We start from the raw sequence: 20,858 nt of genomic DNA, 5'->3' as shown, positions 1-20,858 counted from the left end.
GTAGGCCTAAATGCTGATAAATAAAATGAAAATGAAAATAACAAGGAGACGCTTTCATCTGAACACAGCTTTAGAGATGATCCATGGAACAACTCTTTTTGCTAGAGGGTCTAGGAGATTGGGTATCAGTCTTTATAATACCTTGCCCTTGCCTGAGCAAGAATTTAGAAGTGAGTTAAAAAATAGCTAATTAAATGTTTTTTTCTATTCGATACGTGAGTTTAATGAGCATTTCAATGGCAATCACTTATCCTCCAATTCTTTTATCAATAAAAAAATAAAATGACACAACTCTAAAATTGACATGACAAGTCCTTATAGCCCTTTAATAGGAGGACATAGGATGCTTTAAATATCAAAAATATAAAAAAAAACCTCAGGTCTTTTAGGAAAGGCTTAGCAGCAACGTGCTTACAGCGGTCATAGCCCTAACAGAGTTAGCATAATACAGAGAAGAAAGTAAAAAGCTACCTACTTGGAAAAATATATTTACAATTTAAAACAAATAATAAACTGAAGTATTTAACACGTTACATATACATAAATTAGCAGGTAATATAATATTGAATTGATACACATACATAAATTAACGATGCATGTGAACATAAGGTATTTCAGGACAGTGCTTGCAGCACTATTATAGTGCTTAAACTTCTAAAACTAGCCTTTAGCCTATATTTACCTATTTTAACAAATAATAATTACTACATTTAACATAAATCAAAACGTAATTTAGAGAATTGGGAAATGAATAGCATATTTATTCAAAGAACAATTCATTGATCACGTGAGCCTCAGGTCTTTCAGAATAGCCTTTGCTGCACTATTCAAGTGCAAAACGCAGTCTTGGTCCTAACAGTTAAGATATTGCTCATACAGAGAAGATATTGAAAACTACTTGAAGAAAATATATTATTTACGACTTCTAACAGATAATAATAGTAGTATTCAACATGAATCATATACATGAATTAACAATGAAATAACATAGATATTCACATAGCAATACATTGATAGATCTTTCAGGACCATCCTCGCAGTGCTATTGATGTGCTTAAAGCAATCTTGGCCCTAACAGTAAGCATAATACAGTAGAGAAGAAAGTAAAACACTACAAAAAATAATTTACGAACTTAAAATAGTAGTACTTAGCATGAATCATTTACATAAATTAACAATGAAATAACATGGATATTCACAAAGCAACACATTGATCATGCGAAGCCCAGATCTTTCAGGACAGTCCTTGCTGCACTATTGATGTGCTTAAAGCAATCTTGGCCCTAACAGTAAGCATAATACAGCAGAGAATAAAGTAGAATACTACTAAAGAAAATCATTTACAAATTTCAATAGAGAGTAATAATAATATTTACCATGAATCATTTACATGAATTGAACTACAGAGATATTTACATTGCATAATGAAGCGATCATGCGGAGCCCAGATCTTTCAGGACGGTCCTCGCAGCACCATTGTAGTGCTTGAAGCGGTCTTGACCCAGTTGGATGCCGTACCAGCGTGTCACAACCACCACAGCTCCATCCACTTTCATGGTCTGTCAACATCACAAATTCCTTCTTAGACAGGTCATAAACATCAACAAACACATATCCATTCCAATGACAAGTTAAACGTTCAGAATTATTTAATATTATTATTTATATTTATGTAACTTATAACAGGATCGAAAAATGTAATTGTGGATTTTCAATATAAATAGAAATGATGATTTCGATTACCGTTGTCGATTAATGATTGATTACAACATTCGTATCGGTGTCAAGACAGCATTACAATAAATTAGATCTATGAAGAACATCAGACATAATACGTATTGAGCCGTAACTGCGTAGAGTCAGTAGAATTTTTTTACAAATTTATAAAGTATAATAACTACAGTATATGAAATAAAAAGTAGTGCGCATCTGGTTTTTTAAATCGTCTGATACCCTTTTTTCAAGTTTGATGAATAATTATTTTTGTCGAGTGAAGTGAAGTTTGAGTGAAGTTTCAAATTTTCAGAAATTGTCTCATATTTTACTTCTTTGGTTTTATGCATGTTAATGCAGAAATTTAAGACTCAAGTTTATAGCTATTTTAAACTCAAAATGACGAGTAAAAGAGCATAAACATTACATAAAAGTACAATAAAAACATGAATATATTCACAACAATTTGAATAGATATACTGAAAATAATACAGAATGTAGAACTTACTAGACGTCCTGAACCGACTGACGAGGGCCCCGTGTCCGAATTCCCCGAAAACTTCCTTCCACAGTAAGAGCAATGGCTCCAAGGTTGTCGCTGGAAACAGTTCACAATTAACTAGAAATAACTCAAATACGCATGGAAAAACAAATATAAAGCACAAACAGAATATTTAGAAATGAAAAGAGCAAAATCTACAGTTGAAGTAACACATATTTAGTTGGTGGGGCTAGAATAAAATTCTTGAAGGAATGCAAATTTTCCACAAAACGCAAGAGAACATGAAAAAAACAAATGCTCAAGGAGGGATTTGGTTTAATTTCATGGCCAATTAGCCTTTCTCCTTGGCAGTGGCTCCGGAGTTGACAACGTATTCGTTGGTGGAGCTATGGAGGGATACTCCAAGGGAAGGCGAATGTAGAGGGCGAGGAAATAGAAGCGAAAGCTGAAGGACCGCTGAGCAGGGAGTAAACCCACATCAGCACAAGGCTTGTGCATGGGTGATGGGAGAGATGATAATTAACAAGAAGTTTTAGATGGGTTAGTTAGCATTGAATGTAGCTTTTTACTAAAACACAAGTGATCATGCAAAATACGAATCCCCTCCTTAAATTTCAATTACGGAGCAGAAAAAACGAATGATTACGGGTAGATCTGTTTTATTTCAAGGACAATTAGCCTTTCTTATTGGGGTTTAGATCCAAAGTTGGGAATATGCAAAGTAGGGAATATGCAAAAAGAAGAATACTCGAAGGTAGATCTGGTAGCTTCATGGCCAATTCGCCTTTCTCCTTGGACTTCAGCTCCGGAGCCGACAACGCATACGTTGATGGAGCTACGGAGGGATACTCCAAGGGAAGGCGAATATAAAGCGTGAGGAAATAGAAACGTAGGCTGAAAGACCTCTTTATGCGTTCCTCCACCCGCCATTCTTTCGGGTAGATGGCCCGCATGGCTTCTATTTCCGTAGTCGGACAAAGAAGAAAACCAAGATTAGAATATGAAGATGATATTCAATTTATCAATTCAATAATTTTATTCAAATCAACATGAGATACACAAAATAATTAAAATGCAAAACAACATAAACAAAATACAAATTAAAAAAAAAGGCTTCATGGTGGGGAGTGCTAAAAAGGAAGAAAGGAGGAAAAATACCTAGCCAACTATGGTTTCCCATGTAATAGGCAGGTAGAGGGTATAAAAGTAAACAAGTAAAGTAAAAGGAAAGCAGGTTTGAAAAAGAAAACAACCAAGTTTACATTATGAAAATGATATTACAGAAATATTATGTATAACATTTTTTGTTTCAGTTGGTTACTTCAAATAAAATTCATATATCGAAAAATTATGAATTATCGAAAAATTATTATTATTCAGCAAATACTCTTTGTTATTAATTAAATGCAACAATATTGTAAAATAAAGCTCTAGTTATTAACGATTTGTGACTTTAAAGAAATGGATAGAGTTGATACATCGGCTACTCACTAGAGGTTCGTGGTAATAGTCGATATAATGTTCCACAGCACTCCATATCTTGTTGTCTTTCAAGAGTTTGGTTGCTGCCTCAATATCCGGAGTCGTGAAGCGGTCCTGGTCCTATGGTCTGAAATAGGATTTGGTTGAATGTACAATATGTAGTTTGATAGTTGGAATGAACTACAGTATTTTTGTTACAGCTATACTGTAAAATTAATATTCCCAGAATATAAAGATTCTACGTAGAGATTGATCATATCTGTCGTAGATTATTTTTACGTTAGAGTTGGAGAGGAATAAAATCGTAAATTCAATAATGTAATTCTTAAATATTATTATTTTAACATTGTCTGCACAATAAATATCGCCCTGAATAAGAAAAACCTCTGCAACCATGAATTAATCGAAAAATTATGATACAATTATTCAGCAAATACTCTTTGTTATTAATAGATGCAACAACATTGTAAAATCAAGCTCTAGTTATTAACGATTAGTGGCACTTGGCAAAATAAGTGCGAACAGTCAAAATCGTATGATAAACTCTTCTACTATCGATATTTTTTTTTTATCTGTACGAAAAAAATTGTGAGAGGTAACTAAATTAAATTTTAAATGATTAATCGAAAATTGTTGAGAATTCAAATAATTGAAAAATAGCTTAATATATATAATTTTTAAACAAAACTATGGTAGGCGTATTGTCTGTCTATGCTCTATAACAAGCTGTACTCTAGCTTGAATTTTAAGAAAATAATATCTTAACTTACAATGAATACAAATATATAAAATTTACTAGTGTAAACACAAAACATTTTTAGTGTGAATAATTTTACACCTGGGCATGCGAAACAGATTATTTTTCTTCAAAAATGTAATTCAGGACTGTCTTGGTAAACGGAAAAAGCCTTGAACAAAAATAAATGGTAATTATATTGAACAAAAAAAAAACAAATAATGTTACTTCATTGTCTTTTTCCTTTAGGGCTACTTTTGAAAATAAATAAAACTAAAATTCTAAGTAATTAAATAAATAGAAAAATAGATTTATATTTCTATTTATATTCAAAAGTAGAACTATAGAAAAAATACAATAGATTGAAAGTCTATCGGATGACCATACTGATCTATCATACTGTTTTTCTTTATATTGCTGATAACAATAATAATAAATGTTGCAAAACCTTTTGAACTATGTTTTAAGTTTCAGGGCTACACTTACATAGTAGTCTCACAACAGTAATGTGATGACATGTTTTCCTAACTAGAATAATTTGATTGTATGGCAAGAGATGTTGTGGTATTTCTCCATAGTTGACAGAAAAATACGTTGATGTTGTCAATACCATAGTTGTCAATATAGTGGTATTGACAACATCAACGTACTTTTCTTCCAAACTAGAATAATAAATTGTGCTATGACCTTCCAAATCTATGTCAACACCATTCAATCTATGAGTTGGTTCAAGTAGATTCCGTATTGATAAACTAGAAACTAAAGTTCATAATATAGAGAAATTAGGGTTTCTTATAAGTTGGACGTTGTAATAGATTAGGTAGAGTTGATGAATCGGATACTCACTAGAGGTTCGTGGTAATAGTCGATATGATGTTTCACAGCATAGAGTTTAGTTGCTGCTTCAATATCAGGAGACATGATTTATACAGGTCTTTAAAAGCTGTAAAATGAAATGATTGTGTCTTAGAACGTAGAATGCTTTTGAATTCATAGCCAATCCTAAAAGTAGAAAATTATATCAACTGATTTGAAGAGCTACGTCAATTTTGGAAATAGCAATTCACAAAGAATGAAGATAAAACGTGTCTAATGTATGAAACAATTTTTGCCAATTAAGGGAAGAGATTAAAATTATAGGCCAACGCGACAACAAAAACAAAGACATGTTTTTTCATTGTGTCGTCTGTAGTGTAGTCGGCTTGTCAGCTGACAGAGTGGATGTTCACACCAACTAGATTATCTATTAATGAGAGACAATTCCAGAAGATTGAATTCGTATTTTTATGGAAAATGTAAAAAAATAGTATAAAGTTAATTATAATCACAATTACAAATTACAATAGAAGTTGATATAATATTCACAATTATTAAAGTTGCACTCGCAATTTCAAACAACAGGAAAGTGAAGAAAAGAGAGAGATCAGTAAACTGAGCAGGGAGTAACTGCTCTAGTAATTAGCACCGCTAAACTGAGGCCAAATAAGCCCAAAGCTCATGGGTGATGGAAGAGATGATGGTAGTTGAAAAAACGATTTTGATGGGTTGGTTAGCATTGATTGTAAATTTTCTACAAAAACACTAGGGAATATGCAAAAAAAACGAATACGTACAGGTAGATCTGGTCTAGCTTCATGGCCAATTCGCCTTTCTCCTTGGGCTTCAGCTCCGGAGCCGACAACGCATACGTTGATGGAGCTACGGAGGGATACTCCAAGGGAAGGCGAATATATAGCGTGAGGAAATAGAAGCGTAGACTGAAAGAGCGCTTTATGCGCTCCTCGACTCGCCATTCTTTCGGGTAGATGGCCCGAATTGCTTCTGAGTAAGTGCTCTAATAACTAGCACCGCTAAACTGTGGCCAAATAAGCCCAAAGCTCATGGGCGATGAAAGAGATGATGGTAGTTAAAAAAACGTTTTTGATGGGTTGGTTAGTATTGATTGTAAATTTTCTACAAAAACACTAGGGAATATGCAAAAAAAAACGAATACGTACAGATAGATCTGGTCTAGCTTCATGGCCAATTCGCCTTTCTCCTTGGGCTTCAGCTCCGGAGCCGACAACGCATACGTTGATGGAGCTACGGAGGGATACTCCAAGGGAAGGCGAATATAAAGCGTGAGGAAATAGAAACGTAGGCTGAAAGACCTCTTTATGCGTTCCTCCACCCGCCATTCTTTCGGGTAGATGGCCCGCATGGCTTCTATTTCCGTAGTCGGACAAAGAAGAAAACCAAGATTAGAATATGAAGATGATATTCAATTTATCAATTCAATAATTTTATTCAAATCAACATGAGATACACAAAATAAATTAAAATGCAAAACAACATAAACAAAATACAAATTAAAAAAAAGGCTTCATGGTGGGGAGTACTAAAAAGGAAGAAAGGAGGAAAAATACCTAGCCAACTATGGTTTCCCATGTAATAGGCAGGTAGAGGGTATAAAAGTGAACAAGTAAAGTAAAAGGAAAGCAGGTTTGAAAAAGAAAACAACCAAGTTTACATTATGAAAATGATATTACAGAAATATTATGTATAACATTTTTTGTTTCAGTTGGTTACTTCAAATAAAATTCAGATATCGAAAAATTATGATACAATTATTCAGCAAATACTCTTTGTTATTAATCAGATGCAACAATATTGTAAAATAAAGCTCTAGTTATTAACGATTTGTGACTTTAAAGAAATGGATAGAGTTGATACATCGGCTACTCACTAGAGGTTCGTGGTAATAGTCGATATAATGTTCCACAGCACTCCATATCTTGTTGTCTTTCAAGAGTTTGGTTGCTGCCTCAATATCCGGAGTCGTGAAGCGGTCCTTGTCCTATGGTCTGAAATAGGTGATTTGGTTGAATGTACAATATGTAGTTTGATAGTTGGAATGAACTACAGTATTTTTGTTACAGCTATACTGTAAAATTAATATTCCCAGAATATAAAGATTCTACGTAGAGATTGATCATAACTGTCGTATATTATTTTTACGTTAGAGTTGAAGAGGAATAAAATCGTAAATTCAATAATGTAATTCTTAAATATTATTATTTGAACATTGTCTGCACAATAAATATCGCCCTGAATAATAAAAAACCTCTGTAACCATGAATTTAATGGTGAACAATAAAATGAAAGAAGATTTAACAACATAATTAAGGGTATGTTTCATGTTAATTAAAAATATCGTTAAATAACAAAGTTTTTTAAATAATTTTAGTGTACTTTTCAAATTTGTATTTCAAAATAATATTTCAACGTTTAATCACCATTCTACGAAAGTTCTATTTTTGAAGGTTCAAGTAGAACCATATCAAAGCAGAATAATGAATAGAATTGATTTAACTTACGTGTCTCTTAAGATCACTTCAGCTATTTTAATTTATGATGAATACAGACAGCTTCCTGTAACACTGAAAGCTGGAAAATAAAAATAATTGTGTCTCAAATGTATGCTTTTGAATTCATAGCCAATAGTATAAGTAAATAAATCTACTGGATTGAAGAGTTACGTCAATTAAAAATGACAATTCACAAAGAATGAAGATAAAAAGCGTCTTTATGTTTTTAGTGTGAAAAAAAATTGACGATCATGCAATTAATGGAACTGATTAAAATTATAGATAAACACGGAAACAAAAATCAACACTGTATTGTTTCGTCTGTAATATCCAAGTCCTTTGGAGAATTATTTTCTATTTGTAAAAACAAAATTGAGATAGGTCACTAAATTGAATTTAAAATGATGAATTGCAAATTGTGAAAAATTTAATCCATTGAAAAATGGCTTATATCTTCTTTTATTTCTTTTTTTTTAGTTTATTTCTTCGTACCTAACTGAACGGAAACAATACCTAAATCTCCATGGTCAAACTGATATTAAATATACATCAGGGTTCGTTTTGCCCCAAGGTTCTGTGTTATCACCAATTCTTTTTCTGTTGTATGTGAATGACCTACTCGAACTAAACCTCCAAGATTGCACCACCCTGTCTATTGCAGATGACACTGTATTGATTGATCTTCAGTGGCAAAAGCTGGGGAGAAACCTTCAATATGGCAAATAGAAACTTAATAATAGTGAAAAAATGGCTGCAAGATCATATCTTGACTTTAAATGCTGACAAAACTAAGTATATGTACCCTTTTCACCCAATATAACTGGACAACCAGCAACAGATTTAAATCTTACAATAGGAACAACAAATAATCGCAATGAGAACACTACGGATAATACAGAAGTACATAAAAAATTAGAAAAGGTGCAAACAAATAAATATCTTGGTATACTCTTAGATCAACATATAAAATGGAACAGACAGATTGACTATTTGTGCTCAAAGTTAAAATACCTCATTTACATTTTTTACAAAATAAAAAAAAAACAAAGACATACGAAAAATTTACTTTGCATATGCTCACTCATTATTTCAATACATTAATTATGTATGGGGAGCTGCATATGATACACACTTTAAAAAAATATTTATCCTACAAAAACTTATAAGAGCTGCATTAGGAAAGCCACGACTCTATCCTAGTAGGGAAATTTTTCTTGAATTTAAGGTCCAGACAATAAGACAGAATTATATGAAAAACATAATACTCTATATTAATAAGAATAAATCGAATTTTGCTACACACATTTCACCCCATAATACACGTCCCAACAATAGATTTAACACAGAACTCATCAAGCTGACCATATGCAGGCACCAATTTACATATTATTGTAACTACATTATAAATAAGATTCCAAACGATTTTATACATAAAAAAATCTCACGTAATTTACATGAAATTATAGAATATTGGATTGAGCAGAATATATTCTTCAAAATAGTTGTATGAAGTATAGTATTGTACCCAACAAGCATTGTTACTAGAAACTGTGAACGATGGTTTTTCAGTTTCAGGTTCTTAAACCAGGTATGTAATTGTCCCACGTCATCTTGCAGGAGTTTAGTTTTATTGTATTTATTTTCTCTTTTTGAAAGATTAACTGTCATGATAGCCTCAAGACGTCACAATAATAATTAATTGGATATCACTCTATCATATAATATGTAGTATTCTTGAGTTTTATTTTTTTCCAAGCTTTTACGATTTTTGTAAATTACTGTAATAATTTCTTTAACATTATAAAATTTGAATTGTATATAAAGTACTTGAAGCAGAATAAGTGAACTGCAACTCACTGCCAACACACAAGGTCTCTTATGTTGGCAGTGCCGAATATTACATTGATAATATTGTTATACTCAAGTTAAAATCAATGTCTATTTGTATTGTATACTCTTGTAATTAATATTGTACAAATATGTATTTGTAACTTTAGGCAATAAATTCAATTCAATATGGTATAGTCCAACTATACTTTGTAATAAGCTGGGCTCTGGCTTAAATTTGATGTAAATTATAACTACCACGCATGAAAATATCTAAAACTCACTAGTGTTAACACAAAAAAGTTTTGGTGTGAATAATTTTACATCTGAGCATCCAAAACAGATTATTTTTCTTCCAAAATATAATGCAGGACTCAGCTCTTGTTGAACAGAAAAAGTCTTAAACATAAAGTGATGTATCCTAATATTTAAAATTATTAATTGATCTAACTTACATGTCTCTTTCGCCCATTTCAATTTATGGCGGCTACAGGTTACTGTATCATTGGAACCTGGAAAATGAAAATAATATTCTTTATACTAAGCTGGGATTCTAAAATGCCCTCATGACCCCCCCCCCCCCCATTTTCAGAGAAATTGATTGATATATCAGAGATTATATCAGATTATATATCAGAGAAATTGAGAAGCCAAACATGTCATACGATAAACAACGCCTTGCATAATCCTCAAAATTTCATTAATTTTTTATAACAATTCTGAAATGGATTTCAACTTCAGGCGCGCATATATCGAAAAGTATAAATGATTTATCAGTGAATTTATCTACTTTTACAGCAGCTAGTTATACAATGAGGTACAAAAAAGGTTATAATGAATTAGATAATCATATAGACTTGTCAACTTGAGTTGATAGAGAATTATATTACTACCTCGGTGTTTACATATTACATACTTTGAATTATAATTCATGCAACAGTTTTGGTTGACCCGGGTTTCGGTTTACCGGGGTTCTACACTGTATTGGAAATGACATAAGAGATATATTTAATCAAAATAATACAGAAATCATTGAAACTCAGGTCTTTTAGGGCAGTCCTTGCAACATTATTATAGTAGTTGAAGCGGACTTTACATGATCTCTGTATTATGTTGAGTAAATATATCTCTTATGTCATTTCCAATACAGTGTAGAACCCCTGTAAACCGAAATCGAGTTAACCGAAACCCATAACTATTACCACTGAGGAAAGAACAAAATTAGTTATTCCTTCTATTTCTATGCACATTTGAAAAATTACTGTAGTTGGCGTAATTATTTAGTTGGCATAATAGAGAGACGAAAGTGGAAAACTACTAAAGAGAATATATTTACAAATTTATCACAAATTATACACATAAATTAACGTCACATATAAAGTAGGTAACTATTAAACTATAGAGATACTTACATTGCATAATAAAGCGATTATGCGAAGCCCAGATCTTTCAGGACGTTCCTCGCAGCACCATTGTAGTGCTTGAAGCGGTCTTGACCCAGTTGGATACCGCCGTACCAGCGCGTCACAACCACCACAGCTCCATCCACTTTCATGGCCTGTCAACATCACAAATTCCTTCTTAGACAGGTCATAAACATTAACAAACACATATTCATTCCAACGACAAGTTGAAAGTCTATTAAATGTTCAGAATTATACATGAACATTACTAAGATCTAATAATGCAATTATTATGGATTTCAAATATGGATAGAGATGATGATTTATTTTCCACATTTCAACTTGAAAATGACCTAAGTTATGGTCGAAACTAGTCGTAAGTTGTAATATTTTATATAATAAAGGGTACTACAAGTTTTTATATTGTTCTTATTAATGATGATTTAGTTTCAAGTTGTCGATTAAAACAATATCGATGCCAAGATAGCCTTACAATGAATTAGATCTATGAAAAACAATCCAAACATGAGACGTGATAGATAAGGAGCCCAAATAACAGCATATAATCGGTGTAATTCTCTATCTCAAATAGACGGCGAAGATGATCTTGATTGGAGTGTGGTCAATATTATTAAACGTTATTATTAAGCTACTAGATCGGTTCCTGTTATTGCTTGCTAGGAAATCAAAGCATGCTTGGCGAATAATTATTATTAGATTGACTATTATCAAATACATAAAATCAAATATTAGCACAATAATGCAGGATAGAGATATCACTTATGTTAAAATTATCATTTATTTCTATCAGTACAACTAGTAGGTAGCGGTGGCAGTCTATATAAACATCCTTTAAAACAAAAATATTACGGATTGCAGAGAGTGGAAGAGAACAGACCAGGTACATCGTGATAGCATTTTTCTCCACCCATTCAGTACGAAGAAATTGTTATTACAAAGACATCGCCTTCATCACCGAGAAAAACTTGTTAGGAGGTAGTGCAAGTTTAAGGAACAGGATTAATGAGACTTAAGAATGCTTCAAATTAGGTGTAAGTATTGAATACGTTTTGAAGAATACTTTAAATGAATCTCCAATAACCTGAATAATTTGATTTTGTCTATAATTTTTATTCATCTGCTTGTTAGTTACCTTATTGAAACTAATTTATAGTTAAAATTAAATTTGACCGGATTTTACGTCTAATTTTTTTTGTTAGTAATTAAATGTAATTTAGAAAGATAATTGGAGTGACAGTTAGCTGGAGCATATGTAAGTTACCTTATTGAAACTAATTAATAATTAAAATTAGGGTAAATTTGACCAGATTTTACGTCTACATCTCTTTTGTTAGTAATAATATGTGATTTAGAATGATAATTTGAGTGTCGGTTACCTGGAGCATGTGGAGTAGCCGCTTGCCCGCCTGGGACTCGCCGTCGTCATCATAGTCCTGCATGATGACGGCGCCGCTGCCCTTGAAGCGGTAGGCCACCACGTTGTGTTTAGCGCTGCTGATCTTGCGGTTCTTCTTCAACTGGGCCACGATCGCTCTGCAAACAATTCATTGTCATTTTCAACAAGTTTCTATTTAAGCAAATCAATATCAAATTTCTATTTGAGCAATCATCAATAAAATCTATTCTCACAATTTTTTAAATTCAACTGTAATCGATTTTGAAAGGGATTGTTCGAAAAAATGTAAACTTCAGACGCTCATATCGGAAAAATAAATAATAAAAATACTTTCAATAATTTTCATATTTTTAAACTTTCATACATGATGATAATATATGTAAAATCTGGAGATGTGTCATGGAAGTTCTCGTAACATAGACATAAATCAAATCAAAAATAATCTTTATTCACAAAATAAGTAAATACAGCAGCAGAGAAAAAATATACATAGTGAATATTCCCCACAAAGACAACAAGTCTGGGTGTGGGAAATGAGTTCCGTGAACTGCATTTTAGTAATAATAACAGTTGAAGATTTTTACGATAAATGATAAAACAATAGAATAAGTATATGGTAGAAGAAATAAAATAAAAAAGCGTCTTTGAAGGATGCGGAGTAGTTCAATATCTGACAAAATTGATATTCATAATTTTTATACAGTTTTGAAATTATCACACTCACATGTATTCAAGTTAATAGCCCTGTCAATCAAAGGTTTCACTGCATTAAATAAAATGGAATGACATCATCCATATTACCTTTATATCTGATAAAATTGATATTCATAATTTATAATACAAACAGTTTTGGTATGAATGTATGGCAGGAATATTTTTTATTTTATTTTTATCGTAGATTGACAAAAAAGGTTGAATGAGAAAACTTGAAAAATCAATGCAAAACGATATGACACGTTTTATTCTATCACAAACAGTTTATTGAAAATGGATAGGGAAATATTGTAATGTATGAAAAACTAATAAAATAACGTAAACATCAACTTTCAAGATTTTTTTTCACTACCTACACTTTTAAACTTGAATTAAGGGGGAAACTCCAGTCGTATTTTATTGGAATTTATGAGAGAATCGCACAGTTGTAGTGTTCTATCAATCAAACTCTTGAATCTTTTAAATTATTAAAATTTTTTAAATTGATCGGTTACTGTTATTGCTTGCTATGAAATCAGGGGTAGCTTGGTTACATGGCAATTTGTTTTTTCAATACATAATTTTTAAACTTGATTTGAAGGGAAGCTCCAGTCGGATTTTCTGGGACTATTGGGGGAAAACACTTTGGTATGTAAATTCGTCTCAGAAATTGAAAATGTTAGTTTTTCAATACAGTATTTTGGACTCTAAATTTACAGTAGATTTGATCATGGACATTGAATAACCTTTGAACTGTTATTTTGAATTAGGGATTGGAACAGGTTTGTCAAATATCGATTTTACTAAAAATTGTTACAAAATGGATGCACCCCAAATTAAAACCAATATATATAGCTCCAAATGAAGTACTTACTGGACGTCCTGAACCGATTTGACGAGGGCCCCGTGACCTTGGAAGGTGCTCTTCCTGTCGGTTATGCTGTCTCCGTGGACAACATTGAATTGCCGGCTCTTGTCGTTTGCGCCATCCGAGTCGCTTCCGCTTCCCCCGGAAGTGGATGGCGCTTCCCCGGACGACAACTGCTGGCGCTTCTTGTCCACGAATTCCCGGACAGCTTCCGCCCACAGAAAGAGCAAAGGTTCTCCGAGGTTGTCGCTGAAAACAGTACAAAGATTACTCTAAATAACACGGATTCACATTGAAAAACAAATATTGTGCACAAATTAAATATTTATAATTATTGACGAAAAAAAGCAGGAGCCAGAAGTCGAACTCACAAAGAATTTTTTATCAATTAGTGGAAAACGAGTACCTAGTTGTGTTTATTGTTGAGATAGATAATTCCCACCAAATTGATGAAATGGTGAGATGCAGACAAAACGCATTGTTTGCAGTATTAAAAAACCAATAAAAGGGAACATTTTCATTCATATTTAGCAACAAATGTGATGAGTATGAGTCATGGTTTGACTGTATTATAGCATTTATCATAATGTGGATTATCATACTATATAATCTACTTTTGTTACAATGGCTTTTTCAATTCACAGTGTACAAATATACAAAAGATTTATCGGATTTATAAAATTAATAATTAGGTACCAAAGTACTCATCCAAAATTAATAATCTTCATACCAATAAAAAGAGAAAACTCTTAAGTATTTTACAATAAATACTTCGGGACCCGATTAAACTAAGCAGCCATCCAGACAACCAGTTCACTAGTCATCCGGGCAGGCGGTCGCTCATTCTGTCACCGGGCAGTGTTTTTAGACTGGGGCAGCCATACTGGCAACCACATTTTGGCTGCTGATTGGATGTCGAGCCCGATGCCCGACGACCACACTCATAGCCGAAACGTGACTGTCCAAGTCCCGGTGACGGAGTGAGCGACTTGCTGCCTGGTTGCCTGGCTGGCTGCCTCGATCAATTAGTGCCCGAGGTATTTATTGTAAAAAAACTTTGGAGTTTTATCTTTTCATTGGTATGAAGATTATTCATTTTGGATGAGTACTTTGGTACCTAATTATTAATTTTTAAAATCCGATGAATCTTTTGTATTTTGAATATCTGTACACTGTATATTGAAAAAGCCATTGTAATAAAAGTAGATTATATAGTATGATATTTCTCGGTATGATACATGCTATTTACAGGTCATCATCCTTTACATTCCCTATTTCATAATTTTCACTAGTTTACTTCAAATATTTATTATAGAAATTCAGTTGCCATTTACTGTGAAAGGGAAGTTAATGCACATACTGTAATATGGAAGGTGGATAATACTCTAAAATTGTTGTAAAAATCAATTTCAAACTATTGTATATATAAAAATAATGTAAAAAATTAGCTCATTGAATCTAATCAAGAGTTACGAAGAAAAATATGATTCTGCAATGATAATAATATTACATAAATATTTCAAATGCATATTGTAAAAACCACATAGAATTACGTGAGCCTGATCACGTCTACCAATAATAATCTGGAGATAATGGACTTAGTAAATTGTAAGGTTAAGACAAGTCAATGAATAATCATCTCTAGTTCTGTTTTTGGTTGAGTGGGTTTTTTATTAATGAAATGACAAATTTTTAATAATCCAATGAGTGGTTCAAATTAGCACAATCAGGATGTTTTTTCAAAATAGTATCCATTGTGTGATCAGGTACCTAATCACTTCATAGTTATTTAGGCTTATTTTAAATGGAAATCTATTAGAAGACATGAATATAAGGAAGCAACAGATCAAAAATCCAGTTTGCTTCCTTAAAATGGATGGGAATGGATGATAAGAAAGCGAAATTGAAAATAATCATCAAGACACGGTGAATTTATCCACTTTCATAGTAGTAGGCCTAGATTATCTAAGGAAGTTCATTAAGTTCATGACATGGGAGCGATAAGGCAATACAGATAACAAAGCTGTAAATGAAAACATTTAGGAAGTCCTAATAATCAGTACTGTTCGGGATGGTCGATGAATGAAGTTACATGAATTATAAAGCGTATAGAAACATAATATGGTGATTTTTAATGTAGAAGCTTCGGTCTAACAATTTTATTAATACTGTATAAATATGTAAAAACAAATGAGAGTTAAAATCTATAGTTTGATGTTGCACACTGTTACGCGTTGTACACACATTATATTGAAGGTTGTATTGCAAATTATTAGGAATCAAATTTTTAAACTAATTATCTATTAAATTAATGAAATAATTGAATACAAAGATTCTAAAACTTGATAACAGATGACATTTCTAATGCCATTAGAATTCTATATAAATTCAATGATACCTAGCAGAGATACTGAAAGCTCGATTGGTAAGAAGATTACAGTACACTTCCTTATAGTACTGATGAGAAGAGTTGAATAGAATAATTTAAAAATAGGTCCTTTCTCATTAATGGGACATTCATTAATATGACACATTTCATCAATAATAATAATAATAATAATAATAATAATAATAATAATACTGAGGGTGATGCCCACATAAGCTCTTAGGCTTGTGCGTGGGCAATGAGTGAGAGGGATGATGATGAGAGATGACGACTACTTTTTAAGGTAATCGGGTCCGAAGGCTTATCGTCTCCTCCGAATGACGGGGTATCTATGTGATTGGGCGGTGGTCAAAAACTTTTGCCCTGGTCGAGATTCGAACTCTGGTTCTCTTGATTGGACATTGGTAATGGGAGGGATTATGAAAGTTAGCACAAACTTAGAGATGGTTTAGTTTGTTTTACAATTAGAATTTTGTTACATTTTTTACAAAAATATGACTGAATAATCAAAGAATAGAATGGTATGGTAAAAGTAAAAGTTGTATGGTCCAATCTCAAGGTTAATTCGCCTTTCTGGGTTTTAGTCCAGTGTACACAGCAGGCAACAATTAAGTCGGTGGTGCTGGGAAGAGATATTCCAAGGGAAGTTAAGCGTGAGAAAGTAGAAACTAATGCGAAATGATAGCTTTGCACGTTCAATTTTTTTGAGGTTGATGTCTACACCAGTGTTATTAATTTGGATAGTGAGGACAGATTGGATGTAAAATTTGTAGTTGAAAAAATATTTTAAACACCTAATCTAATATTGATATGATTTGTGGACGGAGACGAAAGTAAAATGCTCAAATAAACCAAGGCTTGTGCAACGGTAATGAGAGAGATATTGGTTGTTAATAAAAAGTTTTGGAGGAGTTGGTTAGCATTGAATGTAAATTTTTACAAAAACACAAGAGTGAATATGCAAAAAAAAACAAATACTTACAGGTAGATCTGGTCCAGCTTCATAGCCAATTCGCCTTTCTCCTTGGGCTTCAGCTCCGGAGCCGACAACGTATACGTTGGCGGAGCAACGGAGGGATACTCCAAGGGAAGGCGAATATATAACGTGAGGAAATAGAAGCGTAGGCTAAATGACCTCTTTATACGTTCCTCTACCCGCCATTCTTTCGGGTAGATGGCCCGCATGGCTTCTATTTCCTCAGTCTGAAAAATAGGAAGAAAAGCAAGATTAGAATACGACAATCATAATGCTGAAATATTACGATATGTATAAACATTTTTGTTTCAGTTAATTACTCCAATTGAAATTAAGTCATAAATAATTATGTTACAAAAACTTTGAAAATTTTTGTAATTGTTCTCTGTAATTAAGTAAATGCTACAATATTGTAGATTAAAGCTCTTGTTATTAGCGATTTGTTAAAACTTGGCAAAATAAGTGCGCACAGTCATAATTTAATGATACCCTCTTCAACCTACTCCTTTGGAAAATTTCTATCTATTTGTAGAACAATACTGTGAGAGGTCACTTTATCAAATTTAATATAAATACCTAAAAATTGAAACGTCTTTGAACAATTAAAAGAGGTAAATTCTTAGTCTATTACTCTTTTACAAGTTGGGTTCTACTTCAAATTTGAAGGAAATAATACCGTAGGTCATCTACCACGCATATAAATAAATTAAATTTGATAGTGAAACGCAAAATAGTCGAAATTTAAATAATTTCAACTCTATGCATGCAAAATAAATTATTTTTCTTCCAAAAAAATGGCAGGACAGCTTTTGTTACGCATAAAAAAGCCTTGAACAAAAAATAATATTACCCAATAATTAAAAATCGTTATTGATTCAACTTACTTGTCTCTTAAAATCACTGTCAGCCATTTCAATTTTCAAGGTCTCTGTATCTTTAAAAGCTGGAAAATAAAAATATTTGTGTCTTAAAATGTAGTATGCTTTTGAATTCATAACAAATACAAAGTAGATATATCAACTGGATTGAAGAGCTACGTCAACTAGAAATAACAGTAACAGTTCACAAAGAATGAAGATAAAACGCGTCTAATTGAAAAAAATTCTTGACAACTGATATGATAAAAATTTCTTGACAAGAGAATTAGAGAAATGATTAAAATTATAGGCCAACGAGACAACAAAACAACGTGTTGTTTTTCATTTTCACATTGTGTCGTCGGCTTGTCAGCTGACAGTGCAGAAGTTCAGAGCCAACTAGATCATCAGTTAATGAGAGACAATTCCAGAAGATTAAATTATTATTTTAATGTGAAATGTTCAAAAAAGTAGTATCAAGTTGATTTTTTGATTATTAAATTTAAAAATTAAAATAGAAGTTAGAATAGTATTCACAATTATTAAAGTTGCACTAGCAATTTCAAACAACAAGAAAGTGAAGAACGGAACGGAGGAACAGAAACATACAGAGACAGACATAGCACAGAGTCTATAAAGAAAAAAATTAAGTAAAAGTAAACAGCATCAGTCACCAAGTCAGATTACAGTAACTTAAAAACATTGAATACAGGGCAAAAATTCGTTATTTCAATTTTAATTCACATTATCTACAATAAGTATTTTGGATAATTTACAACAGTTACTGGAAAATCTTGCTTTCAAGCTTGAGATCTACATTTGAATGACCAGGTTAGTATCCTGTAAGAGGTTATGTTAACTGAAAACATATTATATTTTATAATAAAATTATAATATTATTATCATTCTAATAATTATTTTGCACCCGGTATAATGTTCATGTTACTTGGATTTGTTCATTTGAGATCGTTTGAAAATAACAGTATAATTATTGGTATAGGTAGGCTAATTCATCTTCCAAAATTTAAGTTATTAATGTTCAATACAAAATTTTAAAGTTCCAACCTTTGTAAAAAAAGAACTTGGATAGAACAAACAATCACAATTGTCAAGTTACTTTCCAATGAATTAACCATGTAATTTTCATATTCTCATTGATGAAGTAGGTAGGGTCTAAATAACGTCAGTCAAAAATCGGGCTTAAATTCCTTAATATCTTTCTCTTTATATCTTATATATTCAATTTCAAGATTTATGGCAACATGAAAGCACGGAAATACTTGTTCACTCGACTTTTATAGTTCTAGCAATAGACTTTGGTATTGGCTTCAATTCAATAGGTCAATTAAAAACAAACTGGAACAATCGTAACAAGCATTCTAAGGTACTTTGAATAAAATATTTTGTATTTACATTATACATTGGAGGCACATTATTGGAAAACCACCTAAATGTTATATCATTATTGTATTTGTGTAACTTATGGAAGAATATTCATATGATATTCTGTTAGATTGGCAAAAATACACTGGCAAACTTCATAATTGGAAAATTATTTCACACGCAAAGCAGAAGGCATTGTATGATGCTTTCTTGGAACTAAAGCGAATTTAGAGGTTTGAATAGATGAGACTTATACTTTTCAAAAGCATCTAAACTGTTAAAACTGTTAATTTTTATTTTTACTGCATTCTAATAAAGAATAATTCAATGCAGTCTTGAGATAACTAACTAAAAAATCAATACAAGATTTAATCTTGATCTTAATCTTCAAGAAAAAGTGTTTAGTTCTCTATTAAATATTAATCATGTTGGCTTGGTTAGTTACATACTTTTTAATTACATTATAAATTACCAATAAATTCTCTCGTTATGAATTTACAATTTGAATTTGTTTGAAAAACAAGCATTTATGTATGTACTAATCTTACCTTACTTGAGAACCTGTGCTGTTGCTGTCAATCCTCGCTCTTGACCACCAGACAGTCGTGTGTAGCACCTAAGAAAGCACTGAACAGTCTAAGCTCTAAGGACAAGGACTGAGAGAACCTTGTCTGACAAACAAACCTGAATATTTATTGAGATTTATTGTGCGGGAGGGGGTTACTACAATGTGAATGGTAGGAAATACTGACCACGCCTCCTCGTCTCACTCCCACTACCTACCATGACCAATTCAATATTCAACTCCTAATGTCTATTTTGGCAATACATTGGTAAGGTAAAAACCTTTTAATTAATAAATCCCTTATTATAAATTATAGTAGGCTTACTTGTAGATATTTTAAGATTGTTGGTAAAGATGGTCTAGGATTCATTATCTTGGTTAACCTTTAAAAAAAAATATAAATGATTTCTAGAATTATTATGATTATCTCATTGTAAGTCTACAAGTTTATTCTCTACTGTAATTTATTAATCTCAAAAAACTTCAGTCTTCGTGACATGCAATAGTTCATATTATTATTAAAGCTCAACGGCTGAACCCCTCAATACATGAGTCTCGTGGATGTATGTAATATACTAAGGAAGGCGTAATTCTCTTATTGAATTTTCTAACATTGATTCCTTCCTTCAATTTGATTCTGATCGTGTGATTGTAAATTTTTTTCTAAAACTCAAAGCAAGATTACCGCTCTCACTTTCTGCAT

At 32.1% G+C, this 20,858-nt stretch overlaps 4 protein-coding genes across 21 annotated transcripts in view; 1 reads left to right on the top strand and 3 right to left on the bottom strand.

Moving 5' to 3' along the window:
• Window positions 1-1,435, bottom strand: part of LOC111059171 (probable tRNA N6-adenosine threonylcarbamoyltransferase, mitochondrial) — a 31,587-nt gene extending 30,152 nt beyond the window's left edge. Inside the window, exon 1 of the mRNA XM_039424566.1 lies at window positions 1,417-1,435. The gene's annotated coding sequence lies outside the window, so the exon portion shown is untranslated. The remainder of the gene's footprint in view (window positions 1-1,416) is intronic.
• LOC111048866 (KAT8 regulatory NSL complex subunit 2) overlaps window positions 1-20,858 on the top strand; it is a 78,770-nt gene that overhangs the window by 15,572 nt on the left and 42,340 nt on the right. Inside the window, exon 2 of one of the 8 annotated variants that reach the window (XM_039424556.1) lies at window positions 11,890-12,062. The exons of 2 other annotated variants lie outside the window; for them this stretch is intronic. The gene's annotated coding sequence lies outside the window, so the exon portion shown is untranslated. Of the gene's footprint in view, window positions 1-11,889; window positions 12,063-18,595; window positions 19,039-20,858 lie in introns of those variants that run through there. 5 more of the 8 variants (XM_039424559.1, XM_039424553.1, XM_039424562.1 and 2 more) reach the window with 5 other exon arrangements.
• On the bottom strand, window positions 426-20,265 carry LOC111048867 (protein IMPACT-like). Of its 11 annotated transcripts, XM_039424578.1 has the most exons (13): window positions 20,139-20,265; window positions 18,235-18,293; window positions 17,357-17,577; window positions 13,995-14,237; window positions 12,408-12,564; window positions 11,020-11,165; window positions 10,063-10,119; window positions 7,790-7,859; window positions 7,159-7,276; window positions 6,047-6,638; window positions 5,280-5,376; window positions 3,707-3,824; window positions 3,043-3,173 (listed from the first exon to the last, which is right to left on the bottom strand). In XM_039424578.1, exons 2-6 carry the CDS (start codon window positions 18,259-18,261, stop codon window positions 11,037-11,039), a joined length of 777 nt encoding a protein of 258 aa, XP_039280512.1. In that variant the 5' UTR covers window positions 18,262-18,293; window positions 20,139-20,265; the 3' UTR covers window positions 3,043-3,173; window positions 3,707-3,824; window positions 5,280-5,376; window positions 6,047-6,638; window positions 7,159-7,276; window positions 7,790-7,859; window positions 10,063-10,119; window positions 11,020-11,036. The 11 variants fall into 11 exon arrangements, with proteins under 11 accessions (XP_039280511.1, XP_039280505.1, XP_039280512.1 ...); XM_039424577.1 differs by lacking the exons at window positions 3,043-3,173; window positions 6,047-6,638; window positions 20,139-20,265 and adding exons at window positions 426-1,559; window positions 2,222-2,311 and having other exon boundaries at window positions 18,235-18,559; XM_039424567.1 differs by lacking the exon at window positions 20,139-20,265 and having other exon boundaries at window positions 18,235-18,559.
• On the bottom strand, window positions 1,434-6,633 carry LOC111048870. Its single transcript, XM_039422894.1, has 4 exons — window positions 6,427-6,633; window positions 3,707-3,817; window positions 2,222-2,311; window positions 1,434-1,559 (listed from the first exon to the last, which is right to left on the bottom strand). Exons 1-4 carry the CDS (start codon window positions 6,631-6,633, stop codon window positions 1,434-1,436), a joined length of 534 nt encoding a protein of 177 aa, XP_039278828.1.

Source organism: Nilaparvata lugens, chromosome 3 (assembly GCF_014356525.2).
Source record: "Nilaparvata lugens isolate BPH chromosome 3, ASM1435652v1, whole genome shotgun sequence".
In the NCBI taxonomy this organism is placed as follows: domain Eukaryota; kingdom Metazoa; phylum Arthropoda; class Insecta; order Hemiptera; family Delphacidae; genus Nilaparvata; species Nilaparvata lugens.
This window is presented reverse-complemented; position numbering and strand designations above follow the sequence as displayed.

What these genes read in the sequence shown, in the direction of transcription:
- LOC111048870 (XM_039422894.1), bottom strand. Translation starts at nt 6,633, where the DNA reads ATGCGGGCCATCTACCCGAAAGAATGGCGGGTGGAGGAACGCATAAAG. An exon ending in TAGACCAGATCTATCTGTAC is followed by an intron (nt 3,818 to 6,426) that starts GTATTCGTTTTT and finishes TTCAGACCATAG; the next exon opens with GACCAGGACCGCTTCACGAC. An exon ending in ACTATTACCACGAACCTCTA is followed by an intron (nt 2,312 to 3,706) that starts GTGAGTAGCCGA and finishes AACTGTTTCCAG; the next exon opens with CGACAACCTTGGAGCCATTG.
- LOC111048867 (XM_039424577.1), bottom strand. Translation starts at nt 18,345, where the DNA reads ATGAATTCAAAAGCATACTACATTTTAAGACACAAATATTTTTATTTT. An exon ending in AAGCTGGACCAGATCTACCT is followed by an intron (nt 14,238 to 17,356) that starts GTAAGTATTTGT and finishes TACTGTTTTCAG; the next exon opens with CGACAACCTCGGAGAACCTT. An exon ending in AAATCGGTTCAGGACGTCCA is followed by an intron (nt 12,565 to 13,994) that starts GTAAGTACTTCA and finishes AATTGTTTGCAG; the next exon opens with AGCGATCGTGGCCCAGTTGA.